This window comes from Cataglyphis hispanica, chromosome 3, assembly GCF_021464435.1.
Source record: "Cataglyphis hispanica isolate Lineage 1 chromosome 3, ULB_Chis1_1.0, whole genome shotgun sequence".
Lineage (NCBI taxonomy): Eukaryota > Metazoa > Arthropoda > Insecta > Hymenoptera > Formicidae > Cataglyphis > Cataglyphis hispanica.
This window is the reverse complement of record NC_065956.1, coordinates 12,373,485-12,401,385: the sequence shown is the minus strand read 5'-3', so window position 1 is coordinate 12,401,385 and position 27,901 is coordinate 12,373,485. Positions and strand designations below refer to the sequence as shown.

At 40.7% G+C, this 27,901-nt stretch overlaps 1 protein-coding gene across 1 annotated transcript in view; it reads left to right on the top strand.

Moving 5' to 3' along the window:
* The window catches only part of LOC126859213 (uncharacterized), a 68,272-nt gene extending 40,371 nt beyond the window's left edge, over positions 1 to 27,901 (top strand). Inside the window, exons 4-23 of the mRNA XM_050610240.1 lie at positions 3,039 to 3,092; positions 12,527 to 14,644; positions 15,417 to 15,694; positions 16,170 to 16,517; positions 16,613 to 16,936; positions 17,049 to 17,408; positions 17,548 to 17,848; positions 17,914 to 18,548; positions 19,093 to 19,467; positions 19,547 to 22,162; positions 22,273 to 22,574; positions 22,691 to 23,246; positions 23,347 to 23,628; positions 23,812 to 24,052; positions 24,141 to 24,484; positions 24,598 to 24,889; positions 24,998 to 25,315; positions 25,466 to 25,746; positions 25,824 to 26,231; positions 26,330 to 27,901. Of these exons, the coding sequence (XP_050466197.1) occupies positions 3,039 to 3,092; positions 12,527 to 14,644; positions 15,417 to 15,694; positions 16,170 to 16,517; positions 16,613 to 16,936; positions 17,049 to 17,408; positions 17,548 to 17,848; positions 17,914 to 18,548; positions 19,093 to 19,467; positions 19,547 to 22,162; positions 22,273 to 22,574; positions 22,691 to 23,246; positions 23,347 to 23,628; positions 23,812 to 24,052; positions 24,141 to 24,484; positions 24,598 to 24,889; positions 24,998 to 25,315; positions 25,466 to 25,746; positions 25,824 to 26,231; positions 26,330 to 26,365 (10,469 nt within the window). The 3' untranslated portion in view covers positions 26,366 to 27,901. The remainder of the gene's footprint in view (positions 1 to 3,038; positions 3,093 to 12,526; positions 14,645 to 15,416; positions 15,695 to 16,169; positions 16,518 to 16,612; positions 16,937 to 17,048; positions 17,409 to 17,547; positions 17,849 to 17,913; positions 18,549 to 19,092; positions 19,468 to 19,546; positions 22,163 to 22,272; positions 22,575 to 22,690; positions 23,247 to 23,346; positions 23,629 to 23,811; positions 24,053 to 24,140; positions 24,485 to 24,597; positions 24,890 to 24,997; positions 25,316 to 25,465; positions 25,747 to 25,823; positions 26,232 to 26,329) is intronic.

Genomic DNA, 27,901 nt, shown 5'->3' with positions numbered 1-27,901 from the left:
ATTTCGTGTTGTTCGCGAACTTAGCGTGGAAAATCGATACATTAACGCGAAACAATAGCACAAAGTTGCGAATCAATTGACACATGGGAGAATTTTGTGAAAATATTATATACAATAATACGTTGGAGGAAGTTTAATCACTTGTGTTTTTTTTTTTTCGTTTTCATCGAGAAAGAAATAAAGCTTTCAAGAATTCCGAATATTTCGCACTTTTGCGTGATTGCCTTCAAATGATAGAATATAGACAAAGATATCGACATGAAACGTCGCAGTTATTGCTGGTCGGTTGCAAAAAATCATTGAGCAAGTGAGAGTAATCATCATTATTCTCGGTTTACCACACGTATTCACGCGCGACTCGAAGCGAATACGGCATTCCCAAGTGGCTGCATTGACTATTACACGGCCAGTTAACTCGATGCAACGTGAGAAATTAATTCATATCTGCTGCGACAGAATAAAATTTCGACAAATAGCGGAAGGTTTACTTCCTTCTCGTACATTGGTTTTTTTTGAAGAAGGAGCTTTCACCGGAAATCGTAACGACGCGACATCGTAACATTAACGCGATTCGTCATATCTGACGCAAGCATTCTGAACGCAGAACACGATTTCAAAAGGCGAACAATTCGATTTTAATATGCAACTAATGTAGGGACCGTTTACTTAACGAGGGAAGGACGCGATTCTTTGCTGCATTTGATTATATATTTGTTTCTTTTTTTTTTTAATGTTTCAAGAGATTTCCTTCAAGAGTTTCTTGTCCCTTCATCATGTATCACGCGTTCGGATGCCATATTATTGTTGTCAAACTAGTTATGGATTTATACCATATATTATATCGCCTATTATTGAAAGTGAGATTGAAATCATACGTCATACGTTGGTTGATGACCAGGTTACCTTGGTATTCATGTCACTTTTGCAAGATAGTTAATTACTTACGACACTCGTATTGTCGGGATTGACACATTCATTCATCGAATGCACGGTAAAGTCTTCATTATCATGGGTATAATTAAAAAATCTTTAATAATCAACGTAAATAATCCCAATTAATTCAATTTATGTTGAAATGGGCGTAAATAAAGATGCGCTGCTAAAAATAAGGATGTAACTTAGAAGAAAGCGGCGAGATCAAGCGCACTTACGGATTCGCAACGCCCTTTTTTTACTGCGGTACGTTGACAAGCCTATTCATCGTCATCGTGGAATCTTGTTGACGCAATAGTACTTGTCGCCGTAGTCAAACGAATCTCGCTGGGAGCAATTGTAATTCCAATAACGAGAAAAATCTTTTGGGCATTAGCGGGGAGAGGCAGGTCGCCAATCGCGCGACATGAATGGACGAATTGTTCTTACGAAACGAGCGTAATATCCCCGAGGGATTTCTCTTCTCGTATATCGCGCGAGAAAACAGGCTCAAGGTAGCCGTCGCCTATGCAACCGCTATTATGCAGCTGCGTACGTGGAAGTCGATCGTCAGGTGCATTCATATATCTCGATCGCTATTCCCTTGCGGTCGTTCTCGCGTGCCTTCGAATACCGGAGGCACTGAGAATTACGATATTGTGCGGGCTTGGAAAACTATGCGAAAATTATGCGTGAATTATGCAACTCGAGAGTAAGAGAAAGGGTTCGCCGCCAGCTGAAGCGTTTGCAATTTTACACAACGTTTACTCGATCTTATGTATTTCTTAGACTCATTAAAAAATGTACATATACGAATCAATCTATTCTATTTACTCGAAACCTATCCTCTCTTAATTTAATATGCATGATGCGTGTGTGCGGAGTTGAGACGCGACAGAGATTGACGTAATCGTGACATTTCATAATGCGTTTCAAGTATCGCATTAAAAATATCGTGCTGTACACGATGTCGAACGCGGATTCTCCCACGTATGCCGAGATGCGACTGCGATCATTGCCAATCGTTGGGTAACGTGCCGCGACCGGTTCGTCGGGAGTCGTAAAACAGCCCGGTTGGCCGGAGGCCAGACACGGGAAAGAAGGGCGACGCGAAGCATCGACCAGCTGACCTAATGTGTCCGAGGACGAGGATGACCTCGAACAGCCGGGTACATTGGTCCCGATTGCCGCGGTAACGAGAAAATACCCGTCGAATAACCGGATATCACCTGCTCCGTCACCCCCAGTTCAACGTCACTGGATCACGCCCGAAGAAACGTGATGCAATCCGGTGCACCAAAAGTGGCAATCGATGCTAATAAAATAAAAAATAAAAAAAAAATTTACATCAGATCGCGATAAATTATACTCAAAGAATTATACAGTAATGAAAAATATCTTATTTTCTCTGGCTAAATTAACTCTATCGTCGCTAATGAGGTTACGACGATGTTATAATGAAAAGATGCGCAAAATTGTCTGTCGAAATATGTCGTATATATGAAGTCACGTGCGTACGCAAGTGTACAGACACTCACGTGTACGCGGAAAGAAAACAACGTGAAAATATTCCTCGCGCGAAGAGGAGTCGGTCAGATAACTGTACGTCGCGGCCTCCGGACGACATCTTTGGTGTCGCCGATGTCTGGCATCCTTTACATGTCCATATTCCATATCCGTAGCCACGCTCGTTCCTAAACGATTCTTTTTTTCTCACTCATTTATTCTTACCATTTTCTTTACATGCGAGTAATATGTAATCAAGTTTCCAAGATTCGCGGAAAAACCTTGCAAGTATCATATTTGAGACTTCAATTATCATTCTTCTTAGTGTGGAAATATCAAAAGAAGAAATTATTATTATGATGTAAAGGGTATCTCTGTAAATATGAAGTGAATGTGTCGACCTCCGTATGACGCATAGCAATTATTTTGCGAAGAGCTATGACCAAATAAAGCTTCTACTATCGTTCAATAAATTTCCTTTCACCACCCACCGTTTCCTCTGTCAAACGCATCACAGCAGTCTTATGCATCCAATATTGCATGCAAAAATTAAGCATACTAATTAGATTATTTAAATATGTATTATGCATTAAACATATCTTTTTTCTTTTCTTCCACAGATGGAGCTTTATCGAATAATGTTAGGGCTTCCAGAATGGAAAGGGATCTAGAGGGTAAGTCTCCGTAAATGTTTGTGTAATGTATCTAACAAATGCTAGTCGTGACACATTTGCGACACCTGACTCACACTGATACACACAGACAAAGATTGCATTCAAAATTGTATTTTCTCTAAACGATTCGATATAGAATGTTTAATTTTATATTTAATTGTAACATTTTTATTTAATTTAAATATATAAAAAATGCATTAAAACATAACAAAGTTTGAGTGCAATTTTATGATATCGAACAATTTTTCCGCTTTGTTCTTTGTCTCTGCTCTCTAATCTCTTTTCACAATACATCATTTTTCGTCTCAGTTATCTATGTGCGTGTGACGCGAGGTGCGGCCGTGTAAATAAAATTCTTAAACGGGCAATACTTTTCTATCGCTAAATTGACTACGATATGTATATGTCATTTCATTTTGATGGTATCTGGCCTGTCGTACAATTAATTGTGAAATGTTCCTTCCCAAAGACATGAAAATTCATCATGCTGCGGAAAATATTTTGATATTTTTCCAAAAGATCTGCACGACTAGAAAATAATAGAATTATATATAATATGTTTGCTATTTAAATTTTTAAATATTATTCTAAAGAATAATGAACTTTTTTCTTTCCATCATACATTTTTTCATATATTGCTCGATAAGCATAGAATTTTCAAGATCTAAGGGTTGTACATAAGCAATTAATGATTAAACATCTTTCTTTTCCTTGCATGCCTGTGTTATTTCTCTCACTCTCTACTCAAAAAAAATTTTTTTTTACAAAGTAAGGTGCAAATTACGCAGGGTACGACGGATATAGTATTACAACAGGTGTCCTAGGCTACGAAAGAAGAAGGCTAGTCTACTAAGATCGTCTATCTCTTTTTTTCTGTTTCTGTTTACTGCTCCCGTCTGCTCCCCGCCTTCAACTCTTCTCAACAACTGGATGCCGTCTGCCTCCAACGTCCGTCCGCCACTCCGTCTCTCCGACGACCTACATTGCAATAAAAAAATAACAATATACGCGAATTGCATCGACGGCCGATGCAAACGAACGCCGACGCACGGTATATGACAATTACGACACAAATGGACTCGCAAATGCGAAACGTGGCTGAACGAATCGAATTCGTTGCACACATTTGCGCTTGGTTTCGAACGGAAAATGTATTTGGACTTCGCATCCCGTTGCAATTGCTTCCCTCGTTTTTGCTCGTTCTCCATGATTCTATTGACAAATCATCAACGTACGATGCCGCGTGTTTCACATCGTTAATGATTTTCCCTTGCTCCTTGGAATTTTCTTCACTTTCGAATTTAACTCTTCAGGAGTGACTACAGTTCTCTTAGTTTCGGCACGTCCTGGAAAGTCCATACCTCCAGTTGGAATATTGACGAAAACGGCACGAACATTTGTGCAAGATGGGGCAAGCACTGAATTTGCCACTCAAGTTCTTGGTACGACTTTAGATAACGGTCGCCTTTACGCAAGAATTCTGTCTACATCCAGCAGAGTGTTCTATGATAAAGAGCCGACGCCAGATCCATCAAGTCCCTATATCGTTTATCCATCGAAAGCGCCGGAAAACAACTGGCGATTTAAGGCTCTCGATAACGCACCGATTAAGGCTATCGAAGAAATAAAAGTGTTGAGTGGCGAAAACGATGCGGAATCAAATGATTCTGAGAAGCAAAGGAAAACCGTTAGTACCATGAAACTGGACGAGTTGTCCAAAGAGAATGATATATTCACCAAAAGAGAGTTAAATGTGGATGTACAGAGATTCAAACCTGCAAAGGTACGACCGGCCGATGATTTGCCCACTTACACCGTTAAACACGAATATGTGACGAGCAGCTTCGATTCGTTCGACGACACACAATCTAAGAGTTTCAGACCGCGAGAGCCGAAAATTTTTAAACCGCAAGTTCCGAAAGCTCCGCCACAAAAAAAAGTAGAGACAAAATCTTTTGCCACGGTGACCTATCACGGTTTCGCGGATTTCACGACCACGGTCGGCGACACTGTCATCGTCTTCTCGCCAAGCACGTCGCCAGCGCCTATAGGACGCCCTGCTACTACTATCAAAGGCGACGCTACGCTTCGTCCAGACGATGGTGTGGCAGTGCTGAAGATTCGCCCTACGACTGTAATGGAACATGCAAGAACCGATCAACCTTACGAAGAAGATCGAAAATATGCTTCGGACGATCAGCTATTGAGCGCAATTAATCGCGGTAATATTCAACCGAGCGTCACTGAGGAGACTGAAGCCGAATCCTCCACAATGTCCACGGAACCGTTACTATTCGTACCCGATGTCGAAACAGGATCATTGAAGGCGACGGGTCTTCTAAAAGTCATCGACTCTACAACTTCGTTGGAGGGCACTACGACTCATTATAAGAGCCTTATTTATGGCACGTATATTGGCACAAACTATGCACAAATTATTCACACGTCTTCAAATGTATATTTTTTCCCGGATGAAGCTACTGTAACGTATGGAGGAACTGATGATACCACGGTGGATTATGATACAACCGGAACTGAGCCTGATGAGCAAGATACTACTGTCGAGACACTGCCTTCCACTACGCCAACGACTAACGAAGAAACACCGTTCGAAATGAATGAATTGACCACTCCGCTGAGAGGTACAACGGATAGTGTCTTAACGACATTGAAAGACATTTTAGAAAGTGCGAGAAAAGTGCTAGGCACAACCGAATCAATACGACCGATGTTAGATTACGAACTTCCCAATGATATAATGTCAGGAGATCCTCAGGGTCGTAGTATTAAAGGCGGCTCTTTTCAGAATATTCATCAGTCCGGCAAAGACAAGCCGCATGGATTTAAGTTGGATAATACAGAAGAAAAAGTAACGTTAACTACTAAATTACTACCATCTACCGTCTACAAGACGTTCACATATTTCACGACTTTCTTTATTCCGGACAATGATCAGACTACCACTTCGATAAGCTCTCGAGAAGTAGTCTCTTCCGAGGTAACCTTTTTGAAGGAATTGATTGGACCTACCTCGACCGATAGTTCGATTCAATCTACCTTGTTACCAGATACAAAAACACCAAGTTTATCCGACGAAATCGAAGAAGAGCAGACTACAAAAGAAGACGAAGAAATAGAACTCATCTTTAAAACTTTATATACGACGTATACGTATCTAACAACGTTCTTCCAAGAAAATACATCAAGTATATCCAGTCGACAAGTCGTCGAGACTAATGTTATCACGCAGACCGTTGGACCAAACGGCGTTTCAGCCATTGTCGGCGGTCTCTTTGACAAGCATGAGTCTGCTTTGATATCACCGACGACAATATCGCAGAATATCTTTTCATCCGTAACAAACGCTCAAATTCCTGAGGAATTTAACAAAGGTACCGAACCGACTTACCAAGTTTTTGATGAAACGACGGAAGAAAATTTAACCACTTTCCAACAGCAGGATACTACTGCACACGAGAACATTCCAACAGAATCTATCACAACAGTGGATGATTTTGAGACATCGGACGGATGGATCACTGATTTAGAACCGAGTCCTACTCCGGCTATAGCGAGTCAAGCGGTAAGAGAACAAATAAAAACGTACTACACGACTTATACATACTTTACTACTATCTTTGTGGATGATGAAACGGAAATCGAGACACGAACTGAAGTCTTCACTAATATCGTCACAGAGACTATTACGCCCACAAACGTTCAACCGGTTCCACAACAAACGACTCAATCAACAACGCTAAAATCTGAATTTGCCGAGAGTAAGCCTGTTCCTCCAGAGATCTTGGCATATTTAGAGGCTTACCGACAAAAGAAGTCTCAAGAAGAGGCGCTCTTATTGGCAAAAAAAGTTCAACAGGTCAATAATGACAAAACAATATACGCCGACGAAGCCACAATTCAGACCGAAAACTACAATGAATCAACAACAGAGTTGCTTACTACCTTGGAAGATCGATCCATTAAGCATCTAATCAATAATTTCCAAGTAGACGCGCAAGTAACACCCAATCCTCCAACTGATGTGAAAGTTTTAGGCTCCATGATTACGGATGTTGTGTCATCTTCCAGCTCCGGTGGAGGTACTGTTTTGGATGTGATGGATAAGAGGAATGCCGTTCCCGAAGATCAAGAACTGTCAGAGTCTAATAATCATGAGGTAGAGCCGGCACCGACGTTACTTCTACAGACTAGTTACACGACATTCACGTATTTCACGACAATGTACAAAGGCGATCAGACGAATATCGCCAGCCGTCTAGAAACAGTTACAAATATCGTCACAGAAACTTTAAGGCCGTCCCTTGTAGTGCCGGCTCCGACCAGCACATTGCCGGTGACATATTTCACAACCTTTACTTATTGGACGACATTCTACAAGGGGGGCGATACCATAACAACTAGTCGCGAGGAAACAGTCAGCAACGTTGTCACGGGAGTTTCGCCTACGCCTACCGTGGAACTTGATGTAATAATGACGTACACGCCAACCGTAAATCCATTGTTGGAGGAGAATTCTCTTGTTAACGAACAAGAAACCAAAGTCACGGCGGATAATGAAATTACGCCTTTAACCAACGCCAGTCCTGAAAAATCAATTACCGAGAACTCGAATGTATTGTCTAAAGAAATTATAACCAGCTCTAACAATAAAAACGCTGTGAATACTTCGTCAATTTCGCCCGAACCTACGACCTTTTATACTACATTCACCTATTTCACTACGTCCTACGTCGGAAATCAAACGATTCTAACTAGCAGATTGGAGACGGTAACCAGCGTATCAACACCGGATATTACGACGCAACAAGCGACCGGTCGCGCGATTAACGGCCCTGTATATCCATCGATTCAAATATTAAACACCGATGAAAAAACAACCGTGACACCTTCCAAGACATCCGATAATCTGAAAACGGGTTTGATCTCGACAATACGATCGAGTGAAATACATGAAGATACTACGACGCATTACACGACGGATGTATATGGTACTTATGTAAATGGACTTTATGCACGAGTCGTACAGAGCTCGACGAGAATAGAAACGCCGCCCTTACCTTCCTCGTCGATAGCTACGCCGGTTCTTCCTACAGGCGTTTTATCTTTGAATAAAGGAAGCGTAGTGGATGTCGACGAAATCACCACCGTTTATTTCACAACTAAACAGATTGGCACGCTTTTCGATGGAATCTATGCTAAAGTGATCAAGAGCACGTCAAGCACCAAGATAGACGAAGAAAAAAAAGCAAGTATTTCGCCGACTCAAGGCCATCGAACCGGGCTTGTGCGTCTGATTCAGGGTCAAATCGAGAATGATGGAACTACTACATTTTATCAATCAAAAGTTATTGGTACTAGTATCAATGGTAGATATGCTCAAATTATCGAAAGTACTTCCAGCTTCTTTGCGTCAAATCCCACATCAAATATTTCACCAACTTCTACTCTACCTCCGAGCCAGTCGACAGGTATTCCAGAAATTTCGCCTTCCCCTGCCGTTATCCAATCTTCCCTTTCAGAAGATTCTACAACAGAATCTCCCGATCACGATGAGGACTCCGACCAGAATGAAGAAGACGATGAAGACGGCGAAGAAGGGGAAGATGGACAAAGTTCTAAAAAGAAATCACGATTAACGTTCTCGACTAGAAAAAGAACTTTCACGCCAGTGATTAGACCGTTCGCCTCCAGGAATAGACCGACGTTTAATCCGAAACGTAAAGGCGCGCAAGCCGCGACAACTATTACCAGAACAGATATAACGCCCACGATAACCGCGACTTTAGCTGGCAAAAGTAACAGATTCGCTTCGTCACGAGGTCGCGTTACTTCCCCTATCGGGCCATATTCCTCAACATTGTCTCCGTCAAGTTCTAGACGATTTTCTGCCAGACGGGGAACTGCTACTTCGAGCTCGATATTCCCGAGCAGTACTCGCGCTAGAGGACAAACCAAAATAACTCCGTCGTCTGTATTTCAAAGCAACAGACGCGGACCAACGTCAATAAGAGGATCGTCCTCTAAACTCGCAACTCGCATTTCGAGTTCTGTGTTTCCCGGGACTTCCTCGAGATATCGACCCGGTATCCGACCATCGTCGACATTATTAAGAGGACAACCTACAGTTAAGCACGACGATCAAGAGAATGATGCTAATGAATTCACTACGACTACTCTTTTGACGGATGAGACGCCATTCACGGAATATTTGGAAGATGAAACTGTTACTACACCTTTGCAAACTACGACAGAATCATCGAGAAGATCTACGAATCCGCTCTTGCGATTTCGCAGGCCTATTAATTTAAACGGTAGATCAGGAACTACTACTACACGACCACCGGCGACTACAACACCGAGACGATCGGGAAATTTAAATAGACCGAGCGCGCCGACAGTTCCCAGAGTAACAAATGGACGAACAAATAATCGAGCGACTCCTCCAGTATCCACAAGAAATCGACCAAGTAATACAGGTCTATTTCCTCCACGCGGATTTCTTGGTAGAAAGCAAGAATCAACCACTGAAGAGCCAAGTGAAGAACATGAAAGCGAGGACGATGAAGGTTTTGAAGACGAACAACCCGTTGAAGAGATATCAGATAATGATTATGAAGGATCAGAACACGAAGATAGAAGATCGAATGTAAACGTGAATCGTCGATCTGGAAAAGCTGTTAGTTCCGTAGTACAAATCAGACCGTTTGGAGCTAGAACAAGAAGAGTTCGTCGTCAGGCTAGTCAATTGAGAGCATATAGCAATCGCTTCCATAGACCCATTCAATCATCATCTATAAAAGATGAAGAGAAATCTGATTTATTAGACGTAGCGAGTAAAGAAGACATTGTAAAGGTAGCACCAAAACCTAGTGCTCGATATAATAATCGAGCGCGTAGTTTAACACCATTGCAATCACAACAAAAGACATTTAATAATCTAGATCAATCGACAGAAACAACGGAGTTTGTAAATCAGCAGAATAAACCTAAAACCAGACCAAATCAATCTACTAATGGAAATAGAAGCGGATCTGTCAGAATAAAACCGTCATCAACCTCAAGCAATGGAAGACAATTTACATTAAGAGAAAAAGATCCTGCTTCAAACAGATCGGATTACAAGAGACCGACTTCAAGGACTACCAGCAGATCAACCAATAAAACAACTCAGAATGGAAGAGTGAGACCGCCGAGATTACGAAATGGCTCTTCCAAATCTTCCACCGGATCTTCGAATTCTCGAAGAGTACCGCCGTCCTCTCGCGGATCCTCAAGATCGACGAACGGAAGAAACGGAAATAGCAGAAGAGTTCCTACAAGAGGCAGAGGATCTTACGAGGACATTCGTGAATCCCCGACCGTATTTCCAAATTTTGACGGCACGATAACCGTGACGCATTACGTACCAACGGAAGTCACGATTCCTGTGGTAAACAACGGCGTAACAGAACATCGTAATATCATAACCCAGCAACCCAGCACCGAAGTTCTCAGGCCTTCACAATATAGCACCGTGACAGCTGCAGATGGCAAGTCGCTTGTAGTAATTGTCAGTGAAGTTACGGGTACTAACGTTCAAGGCCAAACCGAGGTTACACGATTTTTGCTTCACGAGACACCTACCACACATATCTCGTACACTCTTTCGAGCCTCGGAGGTCGTCGCATTTCTCAATCGGTTATCGTACCTACAACAGTATATTCCGTAGAGAATATAGTCTCCACGATACAGCCGTCTTTGTCCGGAAACGCTCCTCTCGCCAATATTCTGCTCTCGCAATTACTACTGGGTCAATTAGGTCCGAATCCCTTATTACAATCTCAAGCTACGCCCACCACACAATATAACACACGCACTACTTCCTACGTCACTACAATAACAAAACATCAAAGCACTGTCATTCCCCTCACTTTCCGCGGAAAAGAGATCTTGACGACTCTAATCGATTCTTCGACCGATGTTGTCACCGCGACGGAATTTATAACGGACACCGTTGTAGTAACTCCAACAGCCGCGATACCGGCAGCCAACATAAATTCCCTTTTGCTGTTGCTTCAACAACCACAGCCTCAGCCGCAAAATTCCAATCCGTTGCTGGATCCTCTATTCGCGCCTCCTCCGTTTACGCAGAGCAACACTCTACCGGGTGAAGTCGAAAGAAGACATCAGCCGGCCGATTCCGATTACAGACATGATAGTTACGAGTATTCCGAGGAGGAGGCAGAAGTGGAAGAATACCAGAAGCCATCTAGAACGCATGGCGGACGTGGTAAACCGAACGATAGAAAAAAGGCCTCCGCAGCTTCCAATAAGGTCGAATCCAGCGTAGTGACGATCTACGTTTCCGGCCGCAGACCCGGAGAATTCAGCACTATTCTAAGCACTGTAAAGGTCGATAATTCCGTTACCGCATCCAGGAGACGAAGAGATGCCTTGGAAGCTGTCGACGTCCGACCCTCCGTACCGCCATCATTGCACGCTGGACCGGCGGCTGTCACCATTTTAGCGGGAAGCGAAGATTCCATCGACGCGCACGCACCGACACAAAGTCTCGAGAGCGTAGTGGGTGACGTCGGACGGCATATTTCCACGTCCATCTATGCCTAATCTTATCTTTTCCGCCAAAATAAAATCTTTTTCCGCTCCTCACCTTCTTTCCTTTCATCCTTATATCATAATTTCCATAATTTTCTTGAAATCCAGAGAGATCCACACATCTTAAAATTGCCCGAAGCTAACAGCCTTTCCTAAAATCTCTATTCCATTCGGAGAGCATTAGTTTAGCTTTCTTCGGGCACATCGCAGTGGACAAAAAAGAGCAACGTTGACGAAAATCGAGGTTGCCGCATAATGTAATATAGATAATAATCGAAACTGCCGAGATCTCCTTTCTTAAAGCAAAAGAAAGAATTGTGGGTAGTTGGCAGCTTTGGTGAAAAGAGAGTTATCCGTGAGAACGGATATCTCATGTGTCCGTTTTGCAACTCGCTCTCTCCCACCCTCTCTCAAATCTCTTGGATTCCCTTTTAAAAATTTCCCCTTTGAGCATCGTCCTCACATTTTTCTCCTTTTATACTAACACAGCCTCGATTTGCCGCCGCACGCGCGCCCACACGACAAAGTCGGACATGATACTCTCTTCCGTCGACAACATTACAACAAACAAACACGTCGTACGCCTGTTGCGGATAATCTCACTAAAATGTACAAGGCAAAATCCAATCGGACGTGTATACAAAAACAAAACACGAAACAGCGTAATTTAATTTCAATTGATTAACGCATCATTAAAAAAAATCATCGAAAACAAAGCTTGATTACAAAAGCTTTGATATCGATCGCGGAATGAATCTAAGCATGAGATAGATAATATGTATTTAAACAAACGAATGGAAACGCATCGCCTTTGCAGGTGATTTTTATGATGAGTCGGTGCAATATGGAAACGCGAATGTCGAACACGAGAGAGAAGGCACCATCAACGTATGGTCTGCGAACGAGGATGACGTGAATCTTGGGAGAATCGACGATGATGAGGATGGATCTCTTGAGAACGTGCCGAAAAAACGTGTCAGAATTCGAATACCCGTAGTGCGTAGCAGAAGCGCTAGACAACACAAGCTTACGGTCGTCAGACGTAGACCTTTAATGTCTCGCACGAAGGATCTCGCGCACGTCACAACTGCCGATCATGTGCCACGAAGAATCGTGGTGACGCGCGTTAGGACTCTTGGATCGGACAAATTGATCTATCCGACCGAAACTGTAGATCCTGTTGATTATCAGTCTGCTATCGGAAAGCACAAGGTGACTATAACTAGACGCAGAAAGCTTCAATCCACGCCAATATTATCGATGTCAATCAAGGATAAAGTTAGAGTTACTAGGAAGAAGCTGGTTGCAGTGCGACCGATACTACCGACGCCTACTGCTGCCATTATCACTACTGGATTCTTTACTGTACCTTCCGAGTATGATGAAGAATATTTAGACGAGGAAGATGAGGACGAAGGCACGACCATTGAAGAGGAAGATCATATCGTTGTTACGCCTAATCTTGAAGAAACACCGAATCTTATTGACAATAAACCGGATGAGGAAATAAATCTTACATCGTTGAAAGGCAGTTCAATCGTAGAAAGCACGTCAGACACGCCAGTGATTATTACCGACAACTTTTTTTTCCCTCTGTCTGATGATGAGAAAGATGAAGAATATGAAGATGACTATTTCGACATGACTACTACAACTGAAAATGTTGATAATATTGCCATTTTAATGAAGGATGAACATTTCACCACCGAAGTAATTTCTACAAAGGATGAAAATAATATTGTGTCTAATAAAAGTAACGTTGAGGAGATAAAGCATGATAATATTACAACATCAATCAATCAAATTATATCAGAAAAACCGCCCGACGAACAATCAGTAAAGACGAGTCAAGAATCCGATAATGCAACAATTAACATAACAGAATTAATCGATACCTCTTTAGAAAATGGCAATATTACCACAAAAGAATCTAAGACTGCCACAATGAATGAAGATGTACCAGTTACTGAAATTATTCCTATAGAAAAAGATAATGACGATAATTTTACAAAAGAGTATACGACAACTATCAGTCCTGAAGAGCAAACTACCTTCATAGATGACGTCACTGCGTTAAACACACCTGAATCTACAAGCCTTTCCGATGAAGAAGGTACTACGAGAATACCTATTACAACGGAAGAACAAATTTCATCCATCACCGAGGTGATAACGCTCAGTACGAAAGAAGAGAATCAAGAATTTTCCGAAGATACCAAACGCGGAATGATGCCGGAAGCGATCAGCGAAATTCCGGAAGAGTTACTAACAGTACTGCCTATACGACCGGACGTTAAAATTGACTCTAGTTCAACTCAGATTTCTCTAGTCGAAACCATCCCTTTATACAATGCTACACTCGCGTCGAGCTTTGAAAGCGTTATACCACTCGCGACCACAAAATTATCGTCGATTACATCGAATTATCCCACCGATTCGTACATACCCAGCGTGATACCCCTCGGCGCGAATTACACTCGCGAGACTAAATCGTCGATTCGCAAAACCTCCGTACTTGACACAATTCCCGTGACGAAAGTCACGACCAAGATCGCTTCGCCCACGCCGGAGGAGATCGAGGCCGGACTAACGGACGATATTTACCTGTCGCTGTCCCGCCTCGATTTCCCCGAGATCTTGCCGTCAAAACCAGCCACGATCGGCTTAGAGACCAAATCTACGCCGGATCTCATGTTAGAGCCAAGCACGAGTGTTTATTATACGGAGACGGTAGTGACGTCGACGCGACTAAGAACGTACACGTACGTGGTGACACAACAGAACGGACTGGAGACTAAAGTGACATCGTCGACGACCGTACGACCGAGAGTGACGACACTTACGCTGACGGTGCCCGTCACGGTGACTGTCACTCCTACCGTGGAGTCGTCAGCCGACTTCGTATCGTCTGTGTATAATCCAGTACCCGTTGCCGGTGAGTAGCCCTTTTATCCATCTGAGACCTCTCTCGCGACAATTACATTGTGCTCTCGAAAACGGGCTTTCTGAGAATTCTATGAATTATCATTAAAACTGTCATTGTATTGCTCGAGATTCATAAATTTCCAAAATAAAAGGGAGAAAGTTATAAATATATAAAAATAGCCATTTTAACGTTGAGTGCACACGGTGATCGTCGCAGTGTGTAATATAATCCTTAGACTAATAAACTTTTTTTTTCGCTATAGACTTCCTGATTCTCGATTACGTGAATTCGATTAGATGAAACAATCTATCTGTGCAAATGCTCTGTTAAATAGTGTGTTATAATTGGCTTTTGGTAATCTAAATTTTTCCTGTACAATACAACCCTGTATATGAAATGTACATATTGTATATGACAAAATGATGCTGTACATATCTAAATTTACGTTTTTTTCTTGTACGATATATAGGAATATTAATCATATTGCATATAAACTATATAATTTTTTCAATTATATTCTCTGTGTGAAAATTTTTCGTACATTTAATTGTATACCACAAATATATGATTTTCTTTAATAATAATATAGATATTTAATTTCGCAATTGATATTATACGCGATTTATATTATACAAACGATAGATAAGCTTATATTTTTTATTTAAAAAATTTTATTTTATACGTAAATACTTTCCGATAAATAATATCTCATTATTGCGAGATAATTTTCCCTTACATATGCAACTGTGACATATCGTTGTTTATGGAATCGTAACAACAGGAGAATATGAGGCGAAGGACGAGGAGGAGGGACGCAGATTCAATCTAGCGACCCGTGTAATGTCGAATGGCGTGGAAGTCATCGTCGCGGGGCCTACTCCGGCTCTGCGATGGGAGAACTCGAATCCTCAACCTACCCTCACTTTGTCAGACGCAGTGGTCATGCTCCTGCCGCAGGATAAACCGAACGAGTTTGTCACGAAGACTTGCACAACAACTTTCACGTATCTCAGCACGATCACCAAGGATGGAACGACTACCGTCACTACAGAGCAGCAGGTGCTTACGCACATATATCTGGGCGCGTTTATTCTTTTTCAAAAAATAAAATATATTAAACGTTCAAGTATTATTCCACTTTCCCCGTTATAAGTTATGAATAGTAATAACTTTAAATCTCTTGTATATTTTACAGGAAAATGTATAAAAGAGAAATTATTGTGTAAAAATATTAGAGATTTTAATATATTATAAGTTAAAATAATTTTTTTGTCGACTAAAATATAATATTGATAAAACTGAGATAAAACTAGTTTTAATATTACTTATTAAAGAAACAGAAAAGATATAGATAATGTTGAAAAAACATCACGTAAAAAATAATTTCAACAAAAAAAGTTAAACTTTTTTACGTGAGATAATCTTTTTCTTATTCTCTCATTTCATGAATAATAAATGCCTTAGGGATATTCAAGTCTTTGAAATCTTCTGTAAAACTGGTTGTTGATACAAGTTTGTTATTTTTTTTTTCTAGGTTGTAGCGAACACGGCGACAGAGGAACGACATAGAAAACCTGGCTCCGAAACGGCAGCTGTGACTCTGGACGCATCCCCGACTCTACGTACCGAAGTATTTAAAACGACTTACACGTATCTGACCTTGAACACGGATCATCCGGAAGTGAATGACGCTTTGGAAAGTAGCACGAAAGTTATAACAAACACGGTTACCGCGCCGCAGCATTACTTAGACATGATTCTCGAGCCATCAGAAGCTCCGCGACCGGAAACAAATACATATCTCAGTACCAGAATGTTGGAAAAGACATTTATGGAAGAAGGTCGTACGAAAATAGAAACGATCAGCGACACGATTACCCAGGTTAGCTCGTTTTTTCATGAATTCTACTACTTAATATCGATGTTCACTATGATATTATAATTAAGTAATTTTGTTTTCAATTTCTTTATGTTTAGCTAATCGTAACAGAATCAGCACCTCCGCCACGACCGACCAGTGTCACAACGACCTTGACTGCTTTGGACAATACTGACGGTAGCGTGACAGATACAACAAAGACATATTATATCACGTATACGTATTTTAATACATTCTTGGAAAAAGGTAGCACAATAGTTCGTACGAACGTAGCCACATCGACTGATGTGGTATTGGAGAAAGTGCCAGTGCGAAAAACCACTATGAAAACCGCTCCGATTAATCCTACACAGGAACCTATACAAATCTTTGCTACTAAAACATATCTTACAACCTTCACTTACTTTACGACGTTACTACAGGTAATTGTTGAATTTTTATAGTACAATGTATTGTAATATATATATATATATATATATATATATATATATATATATATATATATATATATCTTTACAACTTCTGTTATTATAGGCTGGCCCAGATGGAGAAACATCGACCACCGTGACGTCTCGTTCGCATATCGTTGAAAACGTCGTAACGGAATCGATAGCGCCAAGTTTGTTAGATGCCGATTACATGAATGCTCTATTGACGACTGCACACCATTCCGACCCGGTGAAAAATGTCGTCACAGGCTCGACGATTATCTTTTTTGACGAGGAGGATCAGATCGATCCGACAGCGACTACAAATCTCCCGGAATCAACCTCTTTCACGGAAATAAAAAAACACGAGAAAAATGTCACCAGCACAACGACTATAATGTCGATGAATACAGTGTCGCAAAACATTAGTTCTGATACAAGACCAATAGATTCAAATAATAAACAAGTATGTATATTTTGTTTCTAACTTTTCTCCAATAAATAAAGAAAAAAAATACTGACGTTTCTCATATGTAATATATGCATCAAAAATTTAGATATATGTCAAAATTTTCCCATAGGATAATAATGGCATTTTCCCATAGGATAATAATGACACGCTATCAACTGACGAGCCACAAAACAAACGTCCCAATTCTCAATCCGGAGAAGATCTTCAAGTCAGTAATCTTCTAAGTCTGGGTTCTTTAGGAATAAACAGCTTGTCTGCCTTGGGACCGGTGATTACGGCAATGGCTGGATTGCTGCAGGGGAAAAGCACTGCCTCTCGTAGAAACGACACCGTTGCCGAAACCCAAGAAGTCACAACACAACGATCGCCGATTTACATTCCCGTTGCAGAATTTGCTGACGGTGATATAGAAACCGCTGAAAGTCAACATATCGGTAATTTTCTTTTATCTCTATAATTGTTATTTTGTCCAGTATCTTATCAAAATTGTTCTTTCTAGCTGCTCATCTGGCAAATCTCAATCATAATTACATCGCCGAGACGCGTCACAAGGTTACCAGCAGTCTCGCTGACGGCATACCGATATCTCCGGGCGAAATAATCACGGCAAACAGCGATGTTATCATAGGAAAACCGGGCAAAATGGCACCGAGATTGCCGCAGACATTTTTGAAAGACGAAAAGCATATCGGCATGAAACCTCCGCCTTTACCGGTACCGAATATTCCGGTGCATCCTGTGTTAGAAGTCCTGGAGAACGATCGCGACAATGTACAAACTCAACAGACCGCGCAAGACCCGCAAGTGCAGATCTTGCCGGCCCATCAGATTTACGAGGAACATTTGAAAGTGCCGGTTTCAATTCCTCTTGATATTCCGAATCATTCAACAGTTTCTAAACAATCTCAAAAACTGCTTCCCGTTCAATCGATACTGCCCAAAAGAATTGTCTCAAAGCAAGATATCTTGGAAAATGATCCTTTGCTGAAGCCGCCCGATAGACCAAATGTGGAGCAATACGCAAATCCTAATGTAAATCTTAAAATTCCGGAATGGAATCCGGAAAAATATAGAAGACCTTGGAGTGCCAAAGATCCTTTAACATCGCCTTTATCACCAGCGAGATATGACGAGGTATATTTATATTCCTATATACACTCGAGAAAAAAATCATATATAATAAAATATAAATATATATAATTAAATAATTATATATAGAATATTTTCATATATGTTTATTTTTTGTTTAATTTCTGTTTGTATATACAAAAAAAAAAATAAAAAAGAGGAATATTTAAAACATAATTAAAAGAACAATTTTTGCTTTGTTCTCTTTTTTAGAAATTCTTTTATTGCTTCTAATTTAATTTTTTCTAATCAATTATTGCAAAAATTTTTTTTTATTATTATTTATTTATTCTTTATTTGTTCTGTATATATAAATAAAGATTACACAAAAGAAAAAGAAACATATATGGACATATTCTCTATATATGTATATATGTATTGTATGTATGTATGTAATTATATATATATATATATATATATATATATATATATATATATATATATAATTACATATATTTATATTAGACCTTTTATCTATGAATTTTTTTCTTGAAGCATTTATTTGCGCAGCGTGTGTTCATAGCAATATAAGATGATAATTTCTTTCAAGATTCATCCGGATAAACCGATCGAGAAACCACGTCCGACTATGTTGCCTTCAGAAGAACAAAAACGACCACCGTGGGCACAAAAAGATCCTTTATTACCGGATACATCTATTATTATACAGAGCTCAGAATCAAAACCGATACCAACCGAGCCGATAGTTCATCAAGTCCCGCATGTCATTGATAGATCAACGGGGCAACCTCTATTGGTCAATATTCAACCCAGTCAAGTAGCTAATGTCGTGATTCCTCAAGGTGGCACGCAAGCTCTGATTTTTGGAGACACCAATGAACCTCATATAAGTGGTCAATATTTTGACGATCCTTCACCTTATCCAGAACCTGAAGCTGGGCCAGGTTTCATCGGTATTCAGAAGGTACGTATAATAATAACTTTTAAATATCTGTATCTTTGTTATGCAAAACTCAATTTTATATTGCTATATGTATGCTTAGGTGGAGGATCTAGTGCAATATTCAAGCGAGAAAAATCCAGCGGATTATATGATTCCTCCATCACCACCTGCTAGTTTCAAACCTGCTTCTTCGAAACCAGGTTTCTCCAATCATCCGCACGCTCTGTTGTCGCCTGGGCGCGGAAGACCACAAGAAGTGCCAGAAACGCCTATAATACGACCTGATAAAAGACCGTTGGAAATTCACTTCATTAAACGTCCTGATGGATCCGGAACTACCAGTCAGGGCCACGTTCATAGAGAAATTCTTGTACATCACAAACCAGAGACAGTAAACATTCGACCGCAACCCGCTCCTCATTCATCTATTCATTCTCATTCGCATTCTGTTCATCAAACGCCAATGCGCGGTCATTTCTCAAATAATCAGAATCCGGCAGAGCAAGTTCCACCGAGACGCGCAGAAGTCTCGACCGAAGTACCACATCGCTATATATTCCTGGGAAAACCAGATTCTGGAAACGAGATAACGTTAGGCGCCAACTGGAAATCCGATAAAAAGCCAATCAGATTCGCGTTAAACAATCGACCGAGACCACGACCGATATTAAGACCGACGACTAACCGTCCTTTAGACAGGCATGTCTTTGTAGAACGACCGACTGGACATCCTGCGAGAAAACCAACATATCCTGGCCCGCAAAGACCTCCGGTAAACACGCAGCATACTTTTGCACATCGTCCGTCGATAAATTCTCAGTCTTATCAGGAACCTACCCGAATGCCACCTAAATCATTCACTCTGCAGAGTGAAAATCAAAATAGACCGTCGCATATTTATTCAGATAAAGTACATATTATTGCAACGCCCAATTCGCCAAGTGAACAAAATAATAATGTGCCTACTGGGGCGATAGAATATCATAATCCTTTACATCCAAGTTTGATACCGGAAGATAACAAACATTCTCAAATATCTACTACTAAAACGCCAGAAGAGCATTCTGAAAAATGGCAAATAGGAGAGAGTGTGCTCTTGGATGCTGATTCAGACATCGGTGCCTCGGAATATATCAATTATCCGAACCATTATCATGTAAAAGAAAACAAGAGCCAAGAAAATGATAACCAAAATAAAAAAGATACAATAGCTTTCATATATTCTCAAAATATCAATCAAACCTTGAAATCACAAACTCCGTACGGAACAGTCGTTTCCATCAATACGGTCATGAATAAACCGCTAGAAATCGAGCAAGAACACGGTATAATTTATAAACACGAAATAAAGCCATTGTTGCAAGGCCCATACGGTACCAATATCTATACAAGACCTTACGAATCACCTATAGTACAAGGCAAACCTTTCGGCGTTTATAATAGTTATACGGTAGACCAGGCCACTCCTTACGGTTACAAACGAAAAGAAAATAAACCCGATTACGAAATAGTTCACGGCATACCCGCACCTCATAGTGAGAATACAAAAGTTAAGAAGACGCAAGACGGACAAGTCACGACACTAAATTCGCTCGAGCGTGACGATACTATCGATCTGAAACCACCTGCAATTATACCTCAATTCGGCGCGGAAGTAGATAGGCCAGGCAGACCTTACTCCAGACCGATTAAACCTGATTCGAGACCCGTTCTGTACTTCAAACCGGAAATATTAACGAAACCTTCGATTAAATTGGAGGTCAGACCTGATTATACTACAAAACGTCCGGAAAATGTCAAACCGAACTCCGCGGATACTTTTATCAATCAGACATTAAATTACGGAATGAAAATAAATCACGAGCTGCAGAATTGGAACGCAGATGTAGCAATTCCGAATATTGTAAAATCTCAGCAGAAAATATCGGCGGAATATAATTCCCGGATTCCTGAGATTAACATGAAAACACCTGAGAATAAAAATGTTACTACATCTCGTCCGATTACGAACGGAAATAAACGTCGACCGGAACACGGAACATATACAAGAATACACCCGGAATATCCTCATATTCTGACAAAACCAAAACCTCAAGTGCCGCAACCGGTAATCATCTCGAGCGATAACGCGGGACTGGAAACGCACAATCGTCCAAACATCAAGTTCTCCATGTCGGTTGAGGCTACGGGCGAGGAAGTGGACAGCAAGACACAAACCGAAAGACCGCCAAGCATGTTGGTCACGAAGAACAATATGTCACACAACAAGAAGAACGATGAAACATTGAACACAGCATATCAAACGAATTTTGCCTCGTCGGATTCCCAGGACAAGCGGGACGAAATCAAAACGAGGCCGATTAATAACGAGGAAACGAATGTTCCCTCCAGAAATATGATGCCACCGCCCTTGAATGTAGCAACCGGGTCGAATAAATCGAGTAAAAACGAGCAAGAAGGACTTAAACCTCCGCCACCGCCGACGCCGCCATCGAGGAATGTACTCGGATTGTCACCGCCGCCGGTAGACATCACTACCACTCATATGCCGGTAAAGGATAGATTCGCCACTGACGAATCGGGTCTTAAACCGCCGAAATATATACCTCTAAAAGAATCGACCACAGTCGCACCGCCTCCGCCTAGCACGAATATGGTTCCACCTAGTCCGAGACCGTCGCTCACAAGACCTTTCCTCGTGGAACTGCTATCACAGGTAAGAAATTGTATAATATGCTGAAAATCTTCAAGTACAATTTAAGATTATAAAATATTCATCCCCTCCATATGTATAAAATAAAACACGAAAAATAACGCCTAATATAGGATATGGTACCACCACCACCGGTATTAACAACGACCAAGCCGCTCGAGATCGCTACCGTACGACCAGCCGTCGCTGTTTCCGGTTCTATACAAATAGCGACTGCTGTTGCCACGTCTCATATTCCGGTGGTTCAGGATATTGAATCTAAGATACCAATTATTCACGGTACTGTTGACCTTCCAGTCGTAATCGACGTTCCCGATATTCTCCGATCCGCAGAAACATCAACATCGACAAAACGGATTACCGAACATGTTAGCATTTACACGGCGCGACCTTTCGATACAAGACCCGTGTCTAGGTAATGTAAATTATATTTAGTAATTCTCAATCAAATTTTATTATAAACAAAATACAATTATTTATAATTTAATTATTAACAATTATTTATAATTATTATTGACTACTATATTTTAGAAGCTCCATTCAAACAACATCGACATTGTCTACAAATATGGTAATACCGACAAAGCTAAGACCTCAAATCAATTATATTCAGCCGAGCAGATCATCGACGATCCATCGCGATGTCCATCCGACGAGATCGCATATACCGGATATTCCTCCAAATCCTGTTAAGCGGCCTGAGCATCCAGTATTCTTGGAATCTAGTTACGAAAATATCTTATCATCGACGAGGGTGGAGCCCACTGAGTCTTTAACATTCATTGTCGGAACGGATCAAAAGAAACAACAACATTCGACCATATCAAACATCAAAACACAAAAACCGCATGCAACCGAATACAGCATAGTCAATAGAACAGCGAACGAAGAATCATCGATAATCGTTACCAGAGTCGATAGTTCGATCACTAAAGTAACCAGTACATTGATACCAATATCAAACAATAAGACACGTTCCGAAACAAGCAATTTAGCTACACAATTCACAAAGAACATTGAGAAAACTACAACTAGTGTCATTGCTAAAGAAGAGTCCAACGTGACTATACGTACGATGCCAAAAGAGGTACGAGCATCCTGATATTGAAATGATATGTTTAGATATTTATATTGTTTTTGTCTTATCTTTTGAAGAACTGAACGTGTTAATTATGTGCATTAACTAGGTGACACGCTACAAGACATCGACGGTAACGAGAACTAAGACATCGGTACTAGGTTCGCCGCCAACAACGAGAACGCTTCTACTCACGCACACAATGACCACGACGACTGTGGAGACGGTGACAGAAACATTGCTGCGTCCGACAAACGTTGTGTCTACGGTAACTTCTACGATCTTACAACCAATCGTTACAAGGATTCCTTCATCTTACAATAATGTGGATAATGACTCGATATTCGTCGTGATGAGCGATCAGAAACCACCCGCGTCCGGAGCGGAAGAGGTAGAATATATAGTGCATATATAGTTTGTATCACTTTTTTTAAAATGCGAATTTTGGACTATTATTTTCTCTCAATAAAAAAAAATATATAAATATATAATTAATTAATTATATTGAAATATATAATTATTATTAATTTATTTATAACAAATGCAATTTATATACATTTCGACTGAATTTCAGGTGGAAGCTGAATACGGAGAGGAAGTGTCTCGCGACGAAGAGGATCCAACGGGCAATGAAATTCATAGAGTACTGGCAGGAGGAGTACTTGGTGCGCCAACGATCCCTATGACTATCGCGAATCAATGTACGCCGGAATGTAAATCATCCAAGTCAGAAATTTGTACCGAAGTAGGAACAGAGATGAGATGCGTTTGTCGGCCAGGATTTGCGAGAATGTTTCCGGATCGACCTTGCAAACGTAAGTACTCATACGCTTTTATATAACATATGTATTTTTATAATACACATGTTTAATATATCCTATGTTAATACGCAATAATCTTTAGCGACTTACACGTACACTGTACGCGTTGGTCTGGATCGCGTCGGTCATGAATTCGTGGCATACGAAACTGCCTTGAATGATTCTGCATCGGCAACTTACAAACGTTTGGCGGCACCGACGAAGGAGGCTTTAGACAGAACTTTAATGCAGAGTGATTTAAGAGACGTGTACAGAGGACTTAAAATCGCCGGATTCACTCCGGATCCTACGAAAGTCGAATTTCATGTGCAGCTCAGCGATAACGCTAACGAGACCAGATTGAAGGAAGTCCTTCGAAAATATTTAATTGCAAGCAATTACAGTTTAGGCGGCACGGAAGTTTACGCCTCAAAGAATCTTGATTTGGTAGTGTAAAACCGTAATAAATAAATAAATAGCTAAAATAATAATGATGATTAAAATTCTTTTTTTTTTATCAATCATGAGTTTCCGATATTTTATTCTTTAATCTAATTTAGATCGAGGCAATCGATTTTGATGAATGCGCTTCTAAAGAGGGTGGTCCACACCATGATTGTTCGCCTCATGCGGCGTGCTTCAACTTACGAGGATCGTATCAATGCTCTTGTAGAGAAGGTTGGGCTGACCTATCGGAAAATTCAGCCTATCCCGGAAGAGTATGCTCGCAAGCTCCATTGGGATGCGCTGGCTGCAGTAACAAAGGGCATTGCGTCACCAATTCTCTTGGTCAAGAAATGTGCGAGTGCTTCCCCTGGCACAGTGGCCAACGTTGTCAAGTTAATCTCAAAGGTAGCATTGTCTATAAAGCGATTTCGCACGATTAAAATATGACTGAGTCAACATAAAGCATATATGATTGACGCTCTCAAATAATTAAACGTTTCTATATGTTGACAGTTTTGTTGATAGCTCTGGTGACAACTGGAGCGATCTTGTTGGGTCTCCTAGCAATTTGTCTGGGAATGACGTGCTTCCGACACCCAGGACGCAATCGAAAGACCGGCGACAGACGGGCGATGATTCCCGGAACAAGTGGCGATACAAGTAGCGAAGGTAGCGTCGCCGATTTGGCCATACCGCATCATGTGCCGCATATTTTACCACCGCCGCCGCAAATGATAGCGCCGTTACCGCCAAATAAGCGACCAGTTCGTAAGATTAGCGCAAAGCCTCGTCAACCGCCCAGAAAAGCTACTATGATTCCTGCAGCTGCCAGTACGTTTTGTCATGTTTCTCATTTATCACGCATGTGAAAACAATTTCTTTTGTACTTGCAAATTAAATAACATGATTAATTGTAAAGATAATCCGTATTAAAAGAAGTCATTCAAGTCACTCGGTCTAACAAATTTAATGTTCTTGCAGCGATACCGATGAATGACGATCAACGCGATCGTTCCTTGACGGTAATGATACCGCGCGCTAAATACCGATCGGCACCGCAATCTCCGCAAAATTACAAGGCTGGTATGAGCACGTTCGCCACCGAGGAACACAAACTCATAAATTATCTCGACAATGGCGCGAACTGTCCGGGAAACAGGAAACCAAGTATATCCAGTATGAAGGACTGCAAGGAAGCTGATCTGCAAGGAGCAAGAAATCCGATGACGCCCACGGGCGCTCTCGTTAGCGCTGGTTTCCAGGTACTGGTTCAATTTTCTAATTATTTTAGCGACAAATTTAAAGAGTACAAATATAATGGGACTTTAATTGTCGATAGGTATCGGCGACGGTGACCCGTACTGTAGACGCCGAGTCCACCTTGGCACGCTCCTGCGGCGAAACGACTGTAGAGCCGGCGACTAAGATGTTGAGGAGCGGGGATCTTCAGGTTGACCTCGACTCAACTCTGGCGCGCTCATGTGGCGAAACAACCATCCAGGCTCCAACCAAGCTTCTCAGATTGGATCTAGGCGAAGCTGGTTCGACTCTGGCGAGATCGTGCGGTGAAACGACGATCCAGCCGCCAACGAAAGTCGCCGCCGCGCGAAGAAATAGTGTCAAGGATACTAGAGATAACAGGGATGCCAGAGATAGCGCCAGTGAAGGTCATACCATGGCTGAGCGAGATTTAGGCAGCACACTGCGACTTCCGGCGCAGCATCCGCCTTTATACAGTCCAGACAGAGTAAGACTATTCATATCGAAATATTTTTTTTTAATTAAGTTATTAATTATGAAGATTTAAGATCTCATTGAATGTGTCATCGATATTGTTATTTACAGACTAGCGATCGGGAGTCCAATTTTGATTCGCTGTAGAAGCTCAAACGAGAACGAGTCACGACGTGCAAGAAGATTGATCGCGGACAAAGCCGCTGGACGGTGTTTTCCGTAGATTTATTAATCATCATTTGTCTACTGTTATCAAAACTGCGAAAGGCATCAGGTGTATCATTTCGATACTTCTTCTAATTTATATATTACGGTCGCTATGCCTAGCCTTTTTTATTTTTTTTTCTACAGTTACAGTATCATAGACATCTATGTAAGTTTCTGTATGCTATACATTTTATATTTTTATTTATTAGTAATAATTTAGTATCACTTGATGCCAAAATTCGTCAAAATTAATAAGTTTTTCTCATTAACGAAATCTTTATAATTTGATCGACGAATGCGTCTGAAATGAAAATTCTGCGCGTAACTTTGCAAAGATGTAAGATGGTCGCGCGTGACTCAACCCCGTGCCAAAATACAACCAATGAAGTAAGGAAGCTCCTCGAAGAAGTTCCTTCTTGTCTTCCTGTATATGTCGTTTTCACGAGATCGAGCAACTCATCGCTGCAGATGATTGAAATATTTATTTTATCAGATAGAAAAATGCAATATACATACAATAATTTGATTGGTAAGCTTCAAGTTAAGCCATTAAATTTATCGTCGAAGCCTATATTTTTATAGAAATATATATTTAAAGCTGAAGAAAATAATATTTCAATCGACGCAGCTTATACTTGTACAGCTTATGCTTTTACGCTGTGCGAGTACATCAGTGTCATAAATAAATGGATGGCGCCAAGACGTCGTGCAAATAGCACGACGAGAAAGCTCGATCTGTACATTAAACACGAAAGGAGAATATTTTTTTTATTATTGTTGTTATTGTTTGTTTGTTTAGTCTATTCTCCGATGAAATGTGTTATGTTGCCCGGCTTCGTTACAAGGCTTTATTTCGGAGCGATTCAAATTCCCGAGAAAAGGCATTTGCTCGAATGCTAAATTATCTATATCAAACTATGTAAAACATTTTTTTTTATGATATAGATATGGTATTTTTTACGATATATTTATATCAAATAGATGCTAATTTAATGTATATATCCAGTGCCAAGAGCAACATTGGCGAAAATAAATTCAGCATTCTCTAATTAAAAAATTTATAAATTAAGACGTGATTAATCGTGAGAGAATAGCACCTTAGTATTCTACATTCGAGAAAGAAATGCTATTATTTCGGCTCGAAGCTGAGGGACAAAGCCGCGGCAACGTCGTTGTATCAAACTCGAAAGAGAGCATATGAGACTCGTTACGAAATATTTACTGTTAGCTCAATAGAGATAGCGTAAGCTAAAAATGTAACGAATGACAGGTGTATCAAGAATTTCCCCTAAATCTACGTTTCGTCAAAATATTATTCCGCCCTCATGTGACGAATTAAATTATGCCGATTTAAAAAACGAAAATGACGATGCTCATATCTTAAGTTTTGTTACTAACTTTGTCCTCTTTCCTTACGTCCAAATAAAACTTCCATTTATACATACACGTATATACTTATATAAAGATATTATATAA